This window comes from Necator americanus, chromosome II, assembly GCF_031761385.1.
Source record: "Necator americanus strain Aroian chromosome II, whole genome shotgun sequence".
NCBI lineage: Eukaryota > Metazoa > Nematoda > Chromadorea > Rhabditida > Ancylostomatidae > Necator > Necator americanus.
This window is the reverse complement of record NC_087372.1, coordinates 23,174,876-23,192,972: the sequence shown is the minus strand read 5'-3', so window position 1 is coordinate 23,192,972 and position 18,097 is coordinate 23,174,876. Positions and strand designations below refer to the sequence as shown.

General features: G+C 43.7%; 5 protein-coding genes across 6 annotated transcripts; 1 reads left to right on the top strand and 4 right to left on the bottom strand.

Moving 5' to 3' along the window:
* Window positions 1-1,253: 1,253 nt before the first annotated feature.
* On the bottom strand, window positions 1,254-1,520 carry RB195_019141 (uncharacterized protein; the record flags this gene model as incomplete). The annotated part of the gene is made up of 1 exon (XM_064186867.1): window positions 1,254-1,520. The coding sequence occupies one exon, from the start codon at window positions 1,518-1,520 to the stop codon at window positions 1,254-1,256; it is 267 nt and encodes an 88-aa protein (XP_064042748.1).
* RB195_019137 (uncharacterized protein) lies at window positions 1,298-17,608 on the top strand (the record flags this gene model as incomplete). Of its 2 annotated transcripts, XM_064186863.1 has the most annotated exons (7): window positions 1,298-1,409; window positions 2,683-2,827; window positions 2,882-3,041; window positions 3,455-3,668; window positions 11,141-11,256; window positions 16,386-16,451; window positions 16,505-16,663. In XM_064186863.1, the coding sequence occupies 7 exons, from the start codon at window positions 1,298-1,300 to the stop codon at window positions 16,661-16,663; spliced, it is 972 nt and encodes a 323-aa protein (XP_064042744.1). The 2 variants fall into 2 exon arrangements, with proteins under 2 accessions (XP_064042744.1, XP_064042743.1); XM_064186862.1 differs by lacking the exons at window positions 1,298-1,409; window positions 2,683-2,827 and adding an exon at window positions 17,531-17,608 and having other exon boundaries at window positions 2,886-3,041; window positions 16,505-16,654.
* Window positions 6,964-7,377, bottom strand: RB195_019140 (uncharacterized protein; the record flags this gene model as incomplete). Its single annotated transcript, XM_064186866.1, has 1 exon — window positions 6,964-7,377. The coding sequence occupies one exon, from the start codon at window positions 7,375-7,377 to the stop codon at window positions 6,964-6,966; it is 414 nt and encodes a 137-aa protein (XP_064042747.1).
* On the bottom strand, window positions 7,398-8,312 carry RB195_019139 (uncharacterized protein; the record flags this gene model as incomplete). Its single annotated transcript, XM_064186865.1, has 2 exons — window positions 7,398-7,904; window positions 7,956-8,312. 2 exons carry the CDS (start codon window positions 8,310-8,312, stop codon window positions 7,398-7,400), a joined length of 864 nt encoding a protein of 287 aa, XP_064042746.1.
* RB195_019138 (uncharacterized protein) lies at window positions 8,614-8,991 on the bottom strand (the record flags this gene model as incomplete). Its single annotated transcript, XM_064186864.1, has 1 exon — window positions 8,614-8,991. The coding sequence occupies one exon, from the start codon at window positions 8,989-8,991 to the stop codon at window positions 8,614-8,616; it is 378 nt and encodes a 125-aa protein (XP_064042745.1).
* Window positions 17,609-18,097: the final 489 nt, after the last annotated feature.

Here is an 18,097-nt window from a genome sequence, read left to right as displayed (position 1 = left end):
TCTGAGGCGGTACGGATTTCAGGTGGAGTATTCGCATACGCGATCGTAGATTATGGAGAGAGGGGTGATTCCGTCCATTTCTTGCTAATTGGTGTAAAAAAGGCCCGGAAGATGCGGCGTGTGCACACGGCAGGCGCGCTCCAACCGGACTCGTTGTAGAAAATACTGCGCCGGAACGCTCGAAGCCGTATCTTCCGGGCCGTTTTTACGGAAATTAGGAAGAAATGGACGGAATCACCCCCTCTCCTTAATCTACGATCCCGTACACGAATACTCCACTTGAAATCCGTACCACCCCAGATTCGTGGGGTGATGCCTTTAAAAGCTATAATGAATCATCCGTCACGAAACCGACGATGTTGGCATCTTGGACGTAGTTCACAGGTATGGTCGTGATCATGCTGAATCGCGGCCAGTAATCCGGAAAAAGTCGTATGAAACAACCTTGATTGTAGCTTTGTCTCCAACGATGATTGCCATGAACAGTAGAACGACGGGAAATCGCAGTGGATTTGCGACTGTGCAAAGGGGTGGGGGACGTAGAAAGACGACGGAATTGTCCGCGCTCTGTACCTTATGTGCAAACATGGATACAATCACGTCTGTTTATCACACCTTTTTCCAAGTTATTTGACGGAATTAAGCGTGATTACGCTCATGCTTGTGAACTACTTCCACTGTCTAATCGTGGAGGGCCTCGACGCTGTCAGTTTCGTTACACTTTGCCATGAAATTCGCCATATCCATGCTGCAATCCATTGTTGCGTGTCAGACAATATAATTGGGTGACTAGAGACTTAGGGATTTTATCACCGTAATTGAACAGACCAAAATATGAATATATGCTCGAGTGCTTGGCCAGACATCAGAACAGGTTTTATGATGTCCTGTGGGAATTTTGCTACGATGGTTTCGCTCCATATTGGGTCACAGGTGTTTCGTACATCATATCTTGTCGATATCATTTGACCGACCAAAACTTGAATTTGATCGAAAACAGCTGAACAACTATCTGCAGAGTTGATTGCTGGTCTTATATTAACCAGCTTTTGTACTATTTGAGACCTATTTGTGGTTTTATTGCAGTATGTTTCTTGCAATATTTTTATGACCCACTTGTAGTTTTCTGGAATTAGTTTTATGCCTTTTATGGCAGTCTGAGCTCTGCCTTTCAAGCTTTCTTCGAGTAGCAGGATTTTTTCTATGACATCTAGCTCTTTGCTTCTGTGAATTAATGTCTCAAAAATCGCGCACTATTCGGCCAACTCTTCAGCATCTCCGTGAAATTTCGGTAAAAATGCCTGAGGAGGTTTTGTGGATCGATAACGGAATTGTTCTGTTTGATTCTGTACCGAGTCGACTGAATTTGGCATCCCTGATTGTGAAGTGCTCGGTTCACTCTCATTATGGTTGCTATTTCGTTCACCATCGTCATTTTGTGTGATTTGGGTTTCTACCCCATCTGAATTTTGCTTTTCACCCCTTGTACAACTAGTAGTGAACCCGAGCTTTACACTCATTCTGTCCAAAATGCAACTGTTTTCGTCTAGTCTGCAGTTAACATGAATATGAGGTCATTTGCCTCCGCTACAGCTACCTGCAATTGGGATTCATCTTCAATTTGCTTTATTTTGAGCATTAAACCTTTCTTCTCAGATGTATTTTTGCAGTTTTTGTACTCGTCCCTCATTTCATTGTACAATTTTTGCAGATTTTCTCTGTCTTCTCTAATCTGCCTGATACCGCTCTTTAAGAGGGTAATTGCAGACTTACATTTTTCGTACCTCTCTTCGTCCACGGTAGGATAATCAGATTTTGTTGTGTACTCCTTATATCTGGAGACTAAATTTTTGAGCGTTGATGCGCTCAACACAATTGGTGTCTTATGGAAATGAAGAGCCATTTTTTGGCCAGTTCCTTTCAAGATTTGCTGTGATTAGTCAGAGATCTAGCTCCAGGTAGTGTGTATAGGAACGAGATTACTCACAATTGAGGTGAGTCACTCTGATTAACTTCAGAGATTTAACTCCAGGTACGTTGTGTACGGGAGAAAATTACTCACAACTGGGGTGAGTTACTCTGATTTATTTCAGAGATTTACCTCCAAATACTTTGTACAGGAGCGTTCCCAAAAATGGGATGAATCAATCGATTATAGGTCTTTGGTCGGACCTGTGCGCTCTTTATTAATGAGCTAGTCTCTTCTCCTGGCCTCAAAGGTGTTACTTTCTGGTGCGGGAGTATTGGCTTGTTTTAGCCGATGCACCGGACTATATAAGTGGGTGACTAGAGACCTAGGGGTTTTATCACCCTAATTGAACAGGCCGAAATCATGGTTCAGTGGAATGTATTTATTATACAGTAGGTACAGTACAGTATTATACACTAGGTAGAGAATAATGTGAGCGAAATAATGAGTGGGCAGAGCGTTGTCTGCCGCACTCTTGGACGGTACAAGTCGTTATGCCACGAAAATAATCATAACAGCGAGCGGTACTTTATACCACGCCCCTTATCCATCATCGGGGTCGATGATAGGTTTAAGAAAACTGTTTTATACGCGTAAATCCATGAAGAAATCCAACGTAGTCACAAAAAAAAAGAAAAGTGAACCGATGACTTCGCACACGAACGACTTCCCTATTCTGCACATAAATAAAAAAAATATCGACCACTTTCAAGGTGCTCCTCACCTGTGGTCTGTGGTTGGCTCTGCTATCACTTTCCACTTTGTCGTAATCGTGGATGAAACATGTCAAGTAAACGACCAACGTGGATCCCAAACTGCCAAATCCAAACTATTTTCTGCAGACGCGGGAGGGAAACGGTGAGCTATTTCTTGAGAAATAATAGCTATATTTGGATCTGTAAAAACGTTTAGGCTCATGAGGAGGGTAAAGAAAGTGCATGTAGCCTGGTTGTTAGCTGTTTGTTTCGTCGTCTACTTATTTTTCGCTGTTCTGCGTATTCACCAACGCACAACTGATAGGACTGCCTCTTCTTTAATTTGGAGATTGAGATTGAATGAATGGAAAATTAACGTATGTTGCACTATTTGCTATTACTCAATGATAAAGATTCCACTACCTGACTTTCATACCTCTCATTGCTCGCCACAACGCAAGAATGCGGAGATTCTTTCAATTTCCGTGAACCTGTTGCTACCAATCTAATCATTTATTTATTTGTTTCTTTATTTTTTACGCTCATTACCAAACAAATGTGGCAAGAAAAACACTGGCAAATAGAGCATGTAGATAATGAAAAGAAGGGAAGAAAAAATACAACGAGCAATCTTTAGCTTTGCAGGCGAGGTTTTCCGAATACCTAAGTAGTTTGGTACACAAGGCCATATTTAGGAAGGAATGTTAGGAAAACTGTCCATGTTATCAAAGCCACTCACACTTGCTCGCTATCACTTGCTTCAGAATTGATTTATGAAATGACGTTGCAGAAACCCGCTGAAGAAAGATCTTTACCAGAAAGCGTCCATAAAAAATGGTCACGCACGATGGGAACTACCGAAGCAAATAGGTCGCTATTGAAGGATACGTCAGAATTCTTATTTCAAATAAGTTCAAAGAACATTTCTTTCTACGGTGAAGAAGTTCTCAATCTAGCAAATATTACTCTGGCTGAGAGGATGAAGTGCACCATCGACAAGAAAGGTAAGAAGAACAAGAAATTACGGAAGCAGTTATGTCATGGGCGCATTAACCGTCAATTAAGATGATTGCTCATCAGAATTATTACTACTCTGTAGTGGCTTATACCTGCCGTATAGTTTGATCGTGGGTGTGGCATAGTCGACAAGAGGTTTCACTGCGTATGCATAATTGGTCCGAGGTTCGAATCCGCCTCCAGTATTCGAGTATGCTATTCGAAGTGCTAACCAACCCTTTCATCCCTCCAATTAACTGGTAGCAGAGTTGTCTGTGGGGTGGGGGATAAATACACTAACTTGATACATCAGCTAGCCTTTTCAGGTCATTGTATAGATTACATCTGTGTTCTTAAACCTCAAACCATTCTGAACTTGAAGTGAAGGTCGTGGCTCATCCCAAGGGAATTGATTAACGCCAAACAATTGAAAAGTTCGACTTTCGATGAACCTCGGTATAGTAGGTTGTCGTATTGATTCTCAATGAGTTGTACAGGAGCTTGTTAAATATTTTCATTGGCTAACTTTTCCGGCCTTTTTCAGAGCCTGAAATGGCCGAATCAATTCAGGATTTAAACGACGAAACCTCTACGTAACAGATGAAAGCAGATGAACTCTATGCCTACTTTTTTCAACCATCAACGGAGCAACTACACTGAATACTCACTTTGGATCGGAGACCACCGACTGGTCGATTAGGAGAGCCAATGATTCCAATGTCTCATTCAGATCATTCGCTTTTCACTTGCTGCACTTTCTTGTACGAGTACAGGCGATGAATATGTTATTGAAGCAGCACAACCGCTATATACTTAGACAATTAAGTATCGTTTCGCCATTTCATATTGAACGAATGATATCTCGAATTCCAAGTGGAATAAGGGATTTCAGCATTTTCGCATCAATTCCACTGCTTTCGCCAGACTTTCCATTCTTCATTTTCTAGAGACAGATCATAATCTCCGATAGGTAGTTCCTCCCTGACCGCTGTGTACAGTGGTCGTTGGACATGCTCGAGTTGAGGGATTCGTGGCACGTTACGGTTCAGCAAGATGTTAAAACTGTGAGTTGAGAATAAGTGGACATTTTGCCGTTGTGCTATGTCAGCAAAATACAGGCCTTCCTCCAGTTACTCTCCTGTCTCTTCCTGTCCAACTCCTTGCTCTTGACGTCAATTCTCGCGATCATCTTGCAGTTGGCTTTCTTTCTCCTTACACGCCTCTTCTGGCTGAGTTAGCTAGGAGTGCAAGAGACATATAAGAATTACACGTAGATCTTGTCTCCGATCCAAATGCGAGTTTCTTTTTTGGGGAAGGTTGAACTCTTAGACTTCTTTTCTGACAGCGTACTTCCAAACTCAGAAGAATTGGGCGCTAATTGGAATCGAATGCGACGTCCCACACTACTCGAGAACCTCGTATCTTCGAAAAAGATATGTTCCTTGTCAAAACATAGTAGAGCTGAAATTTAGGAATTCTTCTCTTCCGCTGACTCTGCTCTTCAGACGTCAAAAGGGGTCACCCTTTTGACTAAAGTGATGGCGCCGACGATTCCTCTTAAAATGGAATCGGTGATGAAGTCCGAATGCTCGCAAAGGTCTACAATACGATTACCGTTATCCGACGTTTGCTTCGATAACACCATTTTCAAGCACATAGGATTGTTTTTGGAGGCCTATATTAGTGGTCCCGTCATTTCTGACATTAAACTAGAGTTGGCTGAGTACAGTTGAGTTTATCATCAAAAGTGTAGTGTGATAGCCTTCAGCAGACACTATAGGTCCGTGAACACTTCCGATCCGGATTTTGAGTCCTTTGCAATTTCGCAGTTGTACGAATGCACTCCTAGACGTCCTCCACCGTTATAGTAGTCGTCTTTCACAGTCACTTATTATAACTATTCACTTGTTTATATTTATTGGCAGAAAAAAGCCTCCCACTTTTTTTCATCAGCATCGTCGCTGTATATGGTGTAATTTTCGATGCTAATGACGGCACTTCCTCTGATGCATGTTTCCTGCAATGCAGCAAAGGACGTCGCAGAATGTTTGAGAAACGTGTGTGATATAACAGTACAAGCTATATAGTACGTAAGGGAGTAAGGCGTATACTGGGATGTTTGATTGCGTTTAGTGAAAGCAGGGCCACCACGTGCAGATAACAATCAGAGTTGTTTACGCGGCCCTATCAAATATTACGTAAGGGAGTTAAATGTTGCTATACATCAAGTTTATACTAAGCCAGACTGAACGTCCGGCTAAAGCCGGACTTCAGACTTTCTGTAGTGTTCGCTTCGCTCCCCTTCACTGATCAATGAAAATTAATAGTAGTTGATTTATTCTCTTTCTCTCTGCAATTCTCTGAAATTAGATTTGTGTTGAAAAGTTCGACTTTCAATGAACCTCGGCATAGTTGAATGTTTGAATGATTTGTGTTGTTCTAACAACGCTTTCTTCCTCTTTTCCTTTTTTTTATTATAAATGAAGGCGGAACGTTTCACAGTTTTCTTTCTAAACGCGTCAGTTCTACACTTGGAGAATATTAAAACTTTAACTTCAAACACGCCTTCGTTCCCGACACAGTGTAGACACGATTTGAAAGTACTACTTGAAGTATGGGTTTTCCTCGTGTTTCTCCCTAACAGTTATCGCAGAATAATGTTGTAACATGGAATGACGTGGACGACATCATCGTAGTGATAAAGATAGCGTTCCACGTCATATCTTAAAAACAGCTTGCTACTATTTAAGCAGCCATTTGCACGCGTGTTTCCACTTTCTGAGGAACGGAGGAGTCGTAGAGGTGGAAAGCAACGCGGAAAGTGGATACAACTTTGAAACGTTTGCAACGTCCCATTTACCTTTTTCGACATGCACACGAAGTTACTACGCGATACTTCTACACCTTAACACAGGAAATCGAATCCGTGGGACCCGCTTTACCGCATTTTATAGCTTCACGACGCCGGCGCACCCCCCTTCACACACACACACACACACACACACACACACACACACACACACACACACACACACACACACACACACACACACACACACACACACACACACACACACACACACACACACACACACACACACACACACACGTGACAGAATAAGTCCGTTATCATATATCATGATACTTAGATGACCTGTCTTCACTGGACATGCAGGCCCCAGCATCTCTTGCACTCGTTTCGTTCCCTCGCCATTATCATCCAAGATGTTCTCAAGTTTCGTGAGTGACGTTGACGAGGTCCTTGAATCGTATCCAGCCGAGAACTGAGCTGGTCCAACCGCGTCACCCCATCTCGTTGGCGGTCTTCCACGAGCGTTCAGCATCTCTTGGGATCCACTCTTGCGTTCTTTTAGTCCATCTATCGTCGATTCTTCTCATGATGTGACCGGCCCATCTATGTTTTGCTTTCGATACATATTCCCCTGGATCGCGAAGACGGGACATTCCTCTTAAGTCGGAGCTGCGAAGACCGGCTAGGTGTTGTGTGCGCCGGTTAAACTTCAGAAGACATCTCTCAAGGGCTCTGTGGGTAGTAACTAGCTTCCTAGACGTGGCAGCGGTGTCTGCCCACGTCTCCGCTGCGTAACAGAGCGCTGGAAGAACTGTCGAGTAGAACAGATGGGCACGAAGATTTTGGTCCGTCAGTTGGTCCGTAGCTTTCCTGACGGGTGCGAATGCTGCCCATGGTGCTCTCATTCTTCTATTCAATTCTTCCTTCAAGTCGTTTTCATGTTCATAGAACATCCGAAGTATGACGAAGTTTCAACAATTTGGGAGCCTTCAAGTTGTACTCTTCCGTCCTCGCAGTAGGCGTCCTTCATGAACTGTGTCTTCTTTCTGTTTATTCGCAGTCCTATTCTCTTTCCTGATTCGTTCAACTCGTTGAGCATCGTTTCTGCTTCATTAGTACTGCTCGAAAAGAGAACGATGTCGTCCGCGAAACGAAGGTTCAAGAGAAATCTTCCATCAACACGTATGCCCCTTTCTTCCCAAGGAAGTGATTTCATTATCCATTGCAATGCAGCCACGAACAGTTTCGGCGATATAGTATCGCTTTGTCGTACTCCCTTTCCAATGGGTATGGTGAGAGGGCGGTGGAAAAGCTGTATCCTAGTCGTGCAACGATCGTAGCAATTGGCTAATGTCCTCACATACGAATCGTCCACACCTTGATCGACCAGCGCTGACAATATTGCATTCGTTTCTACGCTGTCGAAGGCTTTCTCATAGTCGACGAAGGTTAGAACAAAAGGCAGGTGCTATTCCCGGCAAACCTCTATGACCCTCGACACTGTCTGGATGTGGTCCAAGCAGCTGAACCCTTGACGGAATCCAGCTTGTTCTTGAGGCTGGGCTTCATCCAGCGTCCTAGATATGCGCGTGAGGATGATCTTGGTGAATACTTTGTATAACACGCTCAGCAAGCATATCGGACGGCTGTTCCGAAGGTCCTCTCGGTCACCTTTCTTAAGTATAGGAACGGTTCGCGAGGCCTCCCACTGGTCTGGGATCCTTTCTTTCTGAAAGTAGGATGTCATGTGGGCTGCTAAGATTACATGAAGTGGATGGCCACCAGCCCGAAGAAAGTGTGCTGATATAAAATCACGTCCGGGGGCTCTGACAGGTTTCATGCTCTTGATAGCGACTCGTACTTCCAAAGGGAGAATCCGTGGTGGAGCTTCACCAGTAGGGATGATTGGGCTTGACACAGGAGTTGATGAACGGAAAAGGTTTGAGTGATAATGATTTCCATCTCACGACGAGAGTCCCGTCTTCGCTCAGCAAGGCTGCTAGCGGAATATTACATTCGTGGATATTCCTGCGGCACTTATTTAGACTCGTTCTCTGTGCTGCTTCCAGACTCTTCTCCTGCCTGTATTTCAAGAAATCTTCCCGCAACGCTTTTCTGCAGCTAGTGTTTGCTAGTAACCGCTAAATGTGCGATGCATTTGGATCAAGTCTCAAAGCCCTTCTTCTTTCCAACAATTCCTTGGTGGTCTTCGAAATTCGATCGAAGTTTTTCGTGCGCGGCTTCGAGGCACGCTCACCACAGGCTCGTAATCCTCTGAGCAGCATCTTGTTATCCACCTTTGGGTCCTCCTCAATGTGCCAGTCATCTTGGGACAAGGTGACCTCGAGTACGCAATCGTCGTAGACGACTTCTTTTCCCCTTCGTTGCCGATAGCAGATGTTCTTTTCTATCGTGTGGCTAAGTCGTATTTTCGCACGAAGGAGACGGTGATCAGAACCACTACAAAAGGATGGTATTACAGAGATGCCAAGTAGAAACCACCTCCGGTTGGTGAGCATTTGGTCAATCTCCGCACGAGTCACGCCATTGGGCGATTCCCATGTTCACCACGATGATCTTTCTTCATGAAAAGAGAGTTCCCATGAAAGAGGCGAGAGGCGGACAACAACCCAGAGAGACGATTGTCATTTTCATTCCGGTCCCCTAGTTCAAATCTTCCGATCCTGTATTCCTGTAGCCCTTCCTAGTTTTGCGTTGAAGTCTCCGACAACAAATTTGTAGAAGGATTTCTCGTTGCGGATAACTTCCTCCAGCTCCTCGTAAAAGGCGTCCATTTCGGATTTATCACCTGCTGATGTTGGTGAGTAGCAGTTGATGATACTGTTGGGTTTTTAGCGCAGAGAGCGTAGACGAAGAATGACCAGAGGAGGTGGCAAGATCTCGTGAGAATCGACAAGATGGACGACAGATGGGTGCACAACAAAACCAACACCGCTACATTTCGCGACGGAACCTTTTCTCCACGAATGACGAGTGTACCGTCATTCATTTGTCGTACGTCGCTCCTTCTGCACTTGGTTTCCTGCAGAGCAATCACGTGAAATTTGGTGCGCTTTGCAGTTCCGAGAAGGGCATGCAGGTCAACGTCTGTGAACACTGTTCTCGCGTTGTAAGTACACAGTCTGAGACAGTCTCCATGGCGAGTCGTGCGTGTGTCGCCTTGGTCCAGAATCAATGACGTCCTGAGCAGCCTGAGATTTGATCGCCTCTCACCGGTTGCCATACCGTCCGACGTCTGAGACGGCTGGGCACAGTGTGCAGGGTACTGAGGCGGTGAATATGCTGGAGTGGCAAAAAGACTTTTCCTCAATCTAAGCAGCCCTGCCACGGTGAGCTTAGCCTTCACCACAGATCGTCACCGAACCTGCATGGATCAGGGAGCCACCTTGCGACATTTTGCCAAGACGGTGGTGAATCTCAGCAGTGGTTTACTCTTAGCTAGGCTTCCGATTCCGAGAAGTCGGAATGTCGGATGTGTCGAACTTCTTCTCAGCTTGGGAGACCCTGCCGGAGGATGAACCTCCGCTATGCATCGCAGTCCGACGCCCAGAGTCACCTCCATGCCACTATGAGGCGGTAAACCGTTGTGGAGGCCGCTATATGTTCGCACCAAAGAGCACGGGAATGGAAAGAATAACCTATAAAAATGGATACCTTTAGGTGCAAGCAGAACACAAAAATACGACGGATAAATGGGCACAAAAATACGATCTTGAAATGGGGATCCAAATCTCCGAATGAGACATTCGAATCATGGACCCCGTGATCGATCAGTCAGCGTCCATGCTAGACGTAGGCATAGAGTTTATCGTTTTAGTTGTAGTGAGATTCGGTCGTTTAAATTGTGAATTGAATCGGCCATTTCAAGCTCTGAGAAAGGACATTTTGCTGATACGTTACCCGACAAAATTACTTAACAACTCGTGTATACTGAAACAATTTAACAACATCGTGTATACTGAAAATTGAAAAGTAATATAACGTCAGGCTCTTTATCCTTTACCAGTCTGAACGTCTAGCTAACGCTGGATTTCAAACTTTCTGTAGCGTTCGCTTCGATCGCAATCACTGAATTGATGATGACTTTATTCCGCTTGCCGTCAAGCGAGCGATCACTTATCGATTAAGACTAACTTTCATTAACCCTAAAACAGGAGATTTCAAAACAAAGGAAAGTAAGAATAAAACGTGCCAATAACAAATCAGGTATATCCAAAATTGAATATTGACTTACAAATCCCGAAAAGATACCTGCCTTATACTTTTTCGCCACCCTGTAGTCTAAAAACCTAGTGCGCAGACGAAGACACAGGATTCTGAGGGACAGAACTCGATGGCAATCTGGGTACTAACACAACTACTAACTTTGCACGAGTAAACGAATGACTAACTTTGCTCGAGTAAATGAAATGAGTAATGTTAGTAATTCTTGGCAGTTGACATTTTCCGATCCACTACTGCACTTCGGGGATGTGCAAAAACTGAGGTTGACGAAGTACCGAAGTCTCTTAATGTGTCTCCCTCAAACTATTTCTCGTTTTTAAAATTTGTAATTTCGTTGACTTCATTCTCTTTGCCGTTGTGTCACTTTAGACACCCTTGTTTCTTCTATCATGTTGCTACTTAGCAAAATATTGTGGATTTCAGCACGAAAGCGACTAATCCTTCTGTGGGAGCTTGGTATACGAGGGAGCCTAAGCGGCTGCCCCGATTGGAAGTGTGAACTTACAACAGATCGGGAGAAAATCCACATTGCTGACGCTGTACGTTGTTTGCTTGTTTATTATGAAGTGTTACAGGAGATAGCGGATAAAGTTGAAAAACTTCCTCACGCAGGCCTTGAAGAGATATCTTCTGAAAGATTGGACTATACCCTGTATTGGGTGTCGTTAAGTGCAATCTATTGAGACATCTTCCTTATCAGGCGTTGTTAAGTGCAATCTGTTCCCAGGCCTTTCCTTTCAACTCACTGCACCTAGATAGTAGGGTTGAATATTTTAGGTGGGATTGTATCACCCCTTTGACGTAAAAGTTGACGCTAGTGTATTTCGAATTCACTGAACCTGTCATATTTTTTGCACCACCACCAACCCTCTCAAAAGCTGGTCTGAGAATGAAAGTGTTCCATTACTATTCTTTTGAAAGAACGCGCTTCTTCGACTTCGCGGCTTTCTTTTTCCATCGAGAAAAAACACCTCTCGAAGAAGGTGATGGTTGGTTACATGAATTTGAAGATAACATGAACGGTTAGGAAAAACTGTTTTAATGCGATAGCTACTCGCGCGTCCATTGCTTATGCTAGTTTCACTTGCCATGTCACTTGTGGATCTCCGATATTCACTTCCCTCTCACTGATGGCTCTTAACCGGTTTGTGGTAAAGCATTTTATTGTACTCCGCATGCTGAAGCATTACTGCTTCTTTTTCGATCAATATCTTTTGGACTTTGTAATGTATAATATCCCATTTGCTACTGAGCACATAAACAGCAAACTGCATTTGTTTATAAAATTACCAGTAGTGTAAGCATTGGTTGTCATGTTGTTGTACTGTCGATAGTTGTTAAGCGGAAAACACAACCCGAGCGCAGTTTTATATGCATTCAAACTTTAAGAATTAAACCTATGCGCATAGTAAGGCAAAAAATAAACAAGCAGGCACAATCTGTGAGGCAAAAAGATACGCCGTAAGCGCAAACAAGAATAGGATATTGAAACAGCATGTGCAGTAGAAATAAGTTACAGGAGCGGGAAGCACAACAAGAGAAATTACAACTCATGTGCAATGCGAAAGAATATAAAATATATGAACAAAGAAATGAATGTATCAACATGGAAAGGTCGTCCCGCCACCCGGTATAACCCGGTACAAATCTCAGCTACAGAAAATCTTCGCTGGTATAACCGTCACTGCGGGCGTTTATACCAGCGAAGGTTTTCTGTAGCTGAGATTGTTAAATATTAGGGTGTTCGGAAAGTATTGCCAAAAATTTCGCAGTAGCGCAGATTTTCTGAGATGTCCTGAAAGTTCCCGTTTTAAATATATTATATAAGGACACTACCGCTTGTATACACATAACATATCTGGCTCCCTCTTCCTTGCCTATTTTATCTTATAATGGCCGCACATTCCACCTATATTCGACACGTACTCCTTTACGAGTTTGAATCTGGCCACCCCGTTGCTGATGCGCATCGAAACTTAAGGGCATCACCCCATGAATTTGAGGTGGTGCAGATCTCATGTGGAGTATTCGTGTACGGGATGGGAGACTACGGAGAGGAGGGTGATTCCGTCCATTTCTTCCTAATTGCCGTAAAAAAACGGCCCGGAAGATGCGGCGCCGCACAAGGCTGGCGCGCTCCAATCGAACTCCATGTGGAAAATACTGCGCCAGAACGCCTAAAGCCGTATCTTCCGGGCCGTTTTTTACGGCAATTAGGAAGAAATGGACAAAATTACCCTCCTTTCCGCAGTCTCCCATCCCGTATACGAATGCTCCACCTGAGATCTGTACCACCTCAGATTCGTGGGGTGATGCCTTCAAGTCAAGTATTCGGCACTGAAGCCCCTTCTGAGCGGTCTGGTCCGGTTCCAGCGCATCAAAGCCGGAAACAAAAAACTCGAAAATGAGCCTCGCTCTGGTCGACCGACTGCAATATCGTTCGACGAACTGAAGAATCTAGCGGAGCAACATCCATATGAAGGTGTGCGGTATTTTGCTGCCAGTGTTAGCTGTTCGCTGTCCACCGTGAGCAATGGAATGCGATCTCTCGAAATGGTGAAAAAGCTCGGTCAGTGGCTCCCACATGCATTGAGCGACGGCAACCGCCAAAGACGCCTGGACATCTGCATTCAGCTGCTCTCCTGAAGCCGTAGATTCGACTGGCTGGACATCATTGCCACTGGAGATGAAAAATGGGTCCTCTACGTCAACCGCACCCACAAATGTGCGTGAAGTACTGACGATGAAATGCCGGACCCTTTTGTGAAAAGTGAAATCTATGAGAAGAAGGGTCCATGCTGAGCGTCTGGTGGGGAGTTCATGGAATCTACCGTTTCGAACTGCTGCCGGACAACACGATAGTTACTGCGGAAGTCTACTGCGCTCAACTGCAAAGACTGGCCGACAAGATCCGCAAGGAGCACCCGAAGTTCGACAACGTTCGCCTGCTGCACGATAACGCGCGCCCTCACATCGCGAAGAAGACTTCCCAGAAAATTCTGGAGCTCGGATGGGAAGTTCTACCGCACCCTCCGTACAGCCCGTACCTGGCCCCGAGCGACTACCACTTCCGATTGTTTTAGCATCACCTGGAGGAGAAGCGCTACGATGATCGTGACCACCTCGAAAATGACCATCGGGCTTTCTTCGCCTCCAAGTCGCCGGAGTTCTACGCTAAAGGGATCGTGATTGTGAACGGAGATTATTTCGTCGAATAATAAAATGTTGTTGTTTTTCTTATTGTGTCTTTTTGGCGCGTGAGTTGCCGCATGACTCTTCTTTTAACGGTCGATCGCGTTACAGGTTATAGAATACACGAAAAAAGAAGAGTTATAATGAATTTCTTCAACTATGCATAAGGAACTGTTATTGTATGCAACAACGATAGTAAGTTCTGCCTCAAAATCCGTCGCCGACGAGTTAATCCGCAACGAATTCTCGGAACAACTGGGAGTGGGCAAAATTAAATTTTGAGAATACCAAAAAAGCAAATGAAGTGCTGATTACAAATACAAATCAATGATTTTATGCAAACAAATGTATGGCCTGAAAAGCAAAGTTTCCTCAACCTTCGTTAATTACTTTCACACCTCCCCAATCCTGCCACTGGCATATCCCTCGTATATATCTCCGTGAAAGAAAGAGGTGTTCAGAGGATTTGCGCTAATTTATCAAAATTACACAAAATGTTTATGATATTTGTAATCAGGAGGTTATTTTGAGCATTTTAGTGTCCCACATCATATGTGGGTTCGGAATCTCAGTTCTCTTAGGAAATGATAAAAGTGCTTCATTCAAGGTTTATACTCCTAGCGGCGCAAAATCCACTGGGAATTTTTGCAAACAAACAATTCATTCTTTATAATAGTTTAAATTGTAACTTTCTAACCTTAAGAGTGTCTGATTGGTTTTTCAATATCAAACTTACAACTTTGCTACATTTCGTTATTTGCTCGAATTTTTGAACAGCTGTCAATGACTTAGAATGAATAGTTAATTATTGCGATTCGATTCATTGCTTAGCACTCCTTCCTTTAAAAAATGTGGTTTAGGCGCCTACTTTGGATGATGACTGGTCGTGGTTTTTGAGTGACCGAATTGGAGAAGACTTTGATTGTTTTCACAAAAACGAGATTTTTGCAGCCTCTATGAATTTTCCCATAATTGTAATAGCCGATTCTTCTCACAAAGAGACGCTCTCTCAAATAATATCAAACTCGCTCTGATTTATAACGTTCAAAATTTTAATATTGACTCCGCCCACTCATATAGCAGGCTATTGTATACTGCTGTAATGTAATGGTTATTGCTGCTCAGGCCTGGTCCGCCAGGCATCTCACAAATCCGGCAGGCGACTCCTCTGGATCGAGCGAGCGTCATAGAGACAGCATTATATTTGAATATAACTGAACGGTGACGACAATGCTACACACTTCCTTCTCGTCAGAACTGTACGCCTTCAATTTCACAAATTTTCGAGATGAGATACAAAAAAGGAAGAATTTTCCACTAAAAAAAGACAAAGAACAAATCAGGGAGGTTAATTGAGAAAAACAAAAAAGGAACCTCATACGTTTTAAAATTCTTTGTGTTTTGCTTTATTTGGCTAACATTCACTTCTTCTTTTTCTTTTCTCTCCTTTTCTTTCTAAATCTTTCTTCATTTTCCTAGACGTTTCAAATTATCACTGCTGTTTTTATAATTGAGAGCTGTGCAGGATTATCGCCACCGTTCAGTTATATTCAAACATAAAGGTGTCTCTGTGTTGCGGAATCGCAAGAAAAACCGCCTAGCGGAGGTGTGAGATGCCTGACGGAGCCAGCCTGGGCCGCGATAACCACTCTAGGCATATAATACTGCCTGCTACATAAGTGGGCGCAGTCAGTGTTGAAATTCTGAACTTTGCAAATCGAAGTGAATTTGACATCATCCGAAAGAGCCTCTTTGCGAGAAGAACCGGACATTTCAGGTACAGGCTGCAAAAATCTCGTTTTTGTGAAAACAGTCGAGTTCTTCTCCAATTCGGTCACTTGAAAACTACGACCGGCTGTCATCCAATGTTAGTGCCTAAACCACATCTTGTAAAGGAAAAAGTTTGCCAAGAAAATGAAGATATATCCGCGGGACCAATCGCAGGAATTGCGGAAGTATGAAGGTAATTAACGAAGGTTGGGGAAAATTAGGTTGTTTTCAGGCCACACATTTTTCTAAACAAACTTTTTGAAGTATATTTGAAATCAGCACTTCATTTGCTTTCGAATAGTACTTTCAAAATTTAATTTTGCCCACTCCTAGTTATTCCGGCAGTTTGTGACGGGGAGGGATTTTGGAACAGAAGTTAGTAGCGGTGTTATATTTTTCCAGCTTCTTCTTCATGACCGAAACGCAAAGGAGGACAAGGAAGAAGAAGAGTCATTTTGGAAGCTGCTTTGACGATGAATCAATATAGATTATTGTAAATGCAGTCAAGTTAAGATAATATGTCTCTTGATGCAATTACGCAAACGGTTGGCGTCGAGTTGATAGCTAGAATCGGTCTGCGGAACTGAGTGAAAATTCCACTGCGCAAATTCGAACGCAACCGTTTACACAGTAGCTAAACAAGTCAGATTGTTCTGACGCAACTGTACATCCCTAACCTCAAACCTAACTTAACGTTTAATCTCAGATTTTGCTCCACGCCCCACTTCCAATTTATCGCCATCCGGATCAGTACCTCGTTTTCTACAGTCAGGTACTGTTTTAGGAGTCCCATTTCTCGATAACACAAAAGAAAGATATGTTTAGGAGTCACCACAAACACAGATGTTTTTTGACGACTACTCCAATGACATGTTCAACATGTCCCTTGGTTTTCGTCATGACTCTCCTGTAACGTCTCCATATGGTTATGCTGTAAAGCTAGCGGAAAGGTCGAAAGCGCAAACTATCGATGAGGTGATTTGATCAATTGAGAAACGAAAGTGCCACCAAATAATCAAGAAAGGGTGGAGTAGGTAACCTCTACTCCTTGTATCTTCTGGTCATCTGGTCATTATCATAGTTCTGCCATCCAAAAACCCAAAAATAAGAGTCTTTCTCACAGCTGCCGGGAGCAGGCACAGCGCATATTCTTTCTATCCACAAATGCTGACGGGTGGAGCAAATTTACTGATTACGCCTCGTAACTCCCCAAAGCTTTTTTTCTTTTCTCGTTTAAATGTGCCTGCACTGCATCACTTCATAGTCGTAGCATTATCTGTTTTTGCTACCTACGCTACCTATGCAGCAGTAATTCGATTTCGAAGATGGAAAGAGGAGGCAAGAGCTAATCCTTGTCTCGCATTCAAAGTTCGAATCTATCTGCATATATTTGTAGTGGTGTTTCACACACAGCTAAATATGAGGCACCTTAGGCATTTACCTATATGCTTCATAGCATTCCTGGAAAGTGGGTCAATCGATCAAAGTTAGGAGAGTTCTGGAAATTTGCAAGTGCCTGAAACGCAGCTAGTGTTGCATTGCTTTTAGAGATGTAAAATAATAATAAAAAAGAGGAGTGAGATAAAAACATTTGATGAAATTCGCTGCTAAATCGTGCTTTGGAAGGAACTCGAAACTCAACACTCTATCGCTCTCGTTGAACACCAAAGCGCGAAACTTCACCTTCCTTGAATATTAGTATAGAGATTGCAACTTGTCGATTGTCAAATTGAAGCAGGAGAAAAGATTATTAGCGAACTTTATTACGGCTAACGTCCCGACGTCGTCGCCTCCGTCAGAGTGTGGAAAGTCAGATCACTTGTAATATATCCTCTCAAAATCTTCATCCAGCACAAGTCATTATTCCCTAAGATGCTACATCCAAAATGGAAACCAGAAAAACCCAAATCGTTTTGCTTACTGAAGTAGCTGCATTGCCGTGATATTGGCGGACCTCCGCGTGACAAAATCGCGTGACAATACTAATTAGAATGCGATCCGCGTATAAACCCGTAGATCAAAACCCGCAACGGTCTTGATACAGAGCCAGCTCGTTGGTCATGGCTATGCACTCTTCCTTTCTATTCATTTTTGACTTTAAGCGTTTATCCAAGGTTCTGCGAGCCACAATTTTGGGTTAGTACGATTGGATCCACGGATCTCCCTCACTAGAGGGATCACAGCCGGTTAGTCGCGAGGCTACGTGGCGCGTCCTCGGGTAGCGGATAGGGGGCTAATCGCGGACCAAAAGCGACCTTGCGCTTGCCCAGAGACGCAGGTGGATTCAGGGGATGGACTCCCTGTTTCTGCTGAGCCAGGACTGACTCATGACATCCTTGTATCCCGCACGTCGGTCCGGCCAAAAGCCTGCAATCAAGTGACTGGGAGGTGCAAGGGAGGCGGTTTGGAGTCGCCTCC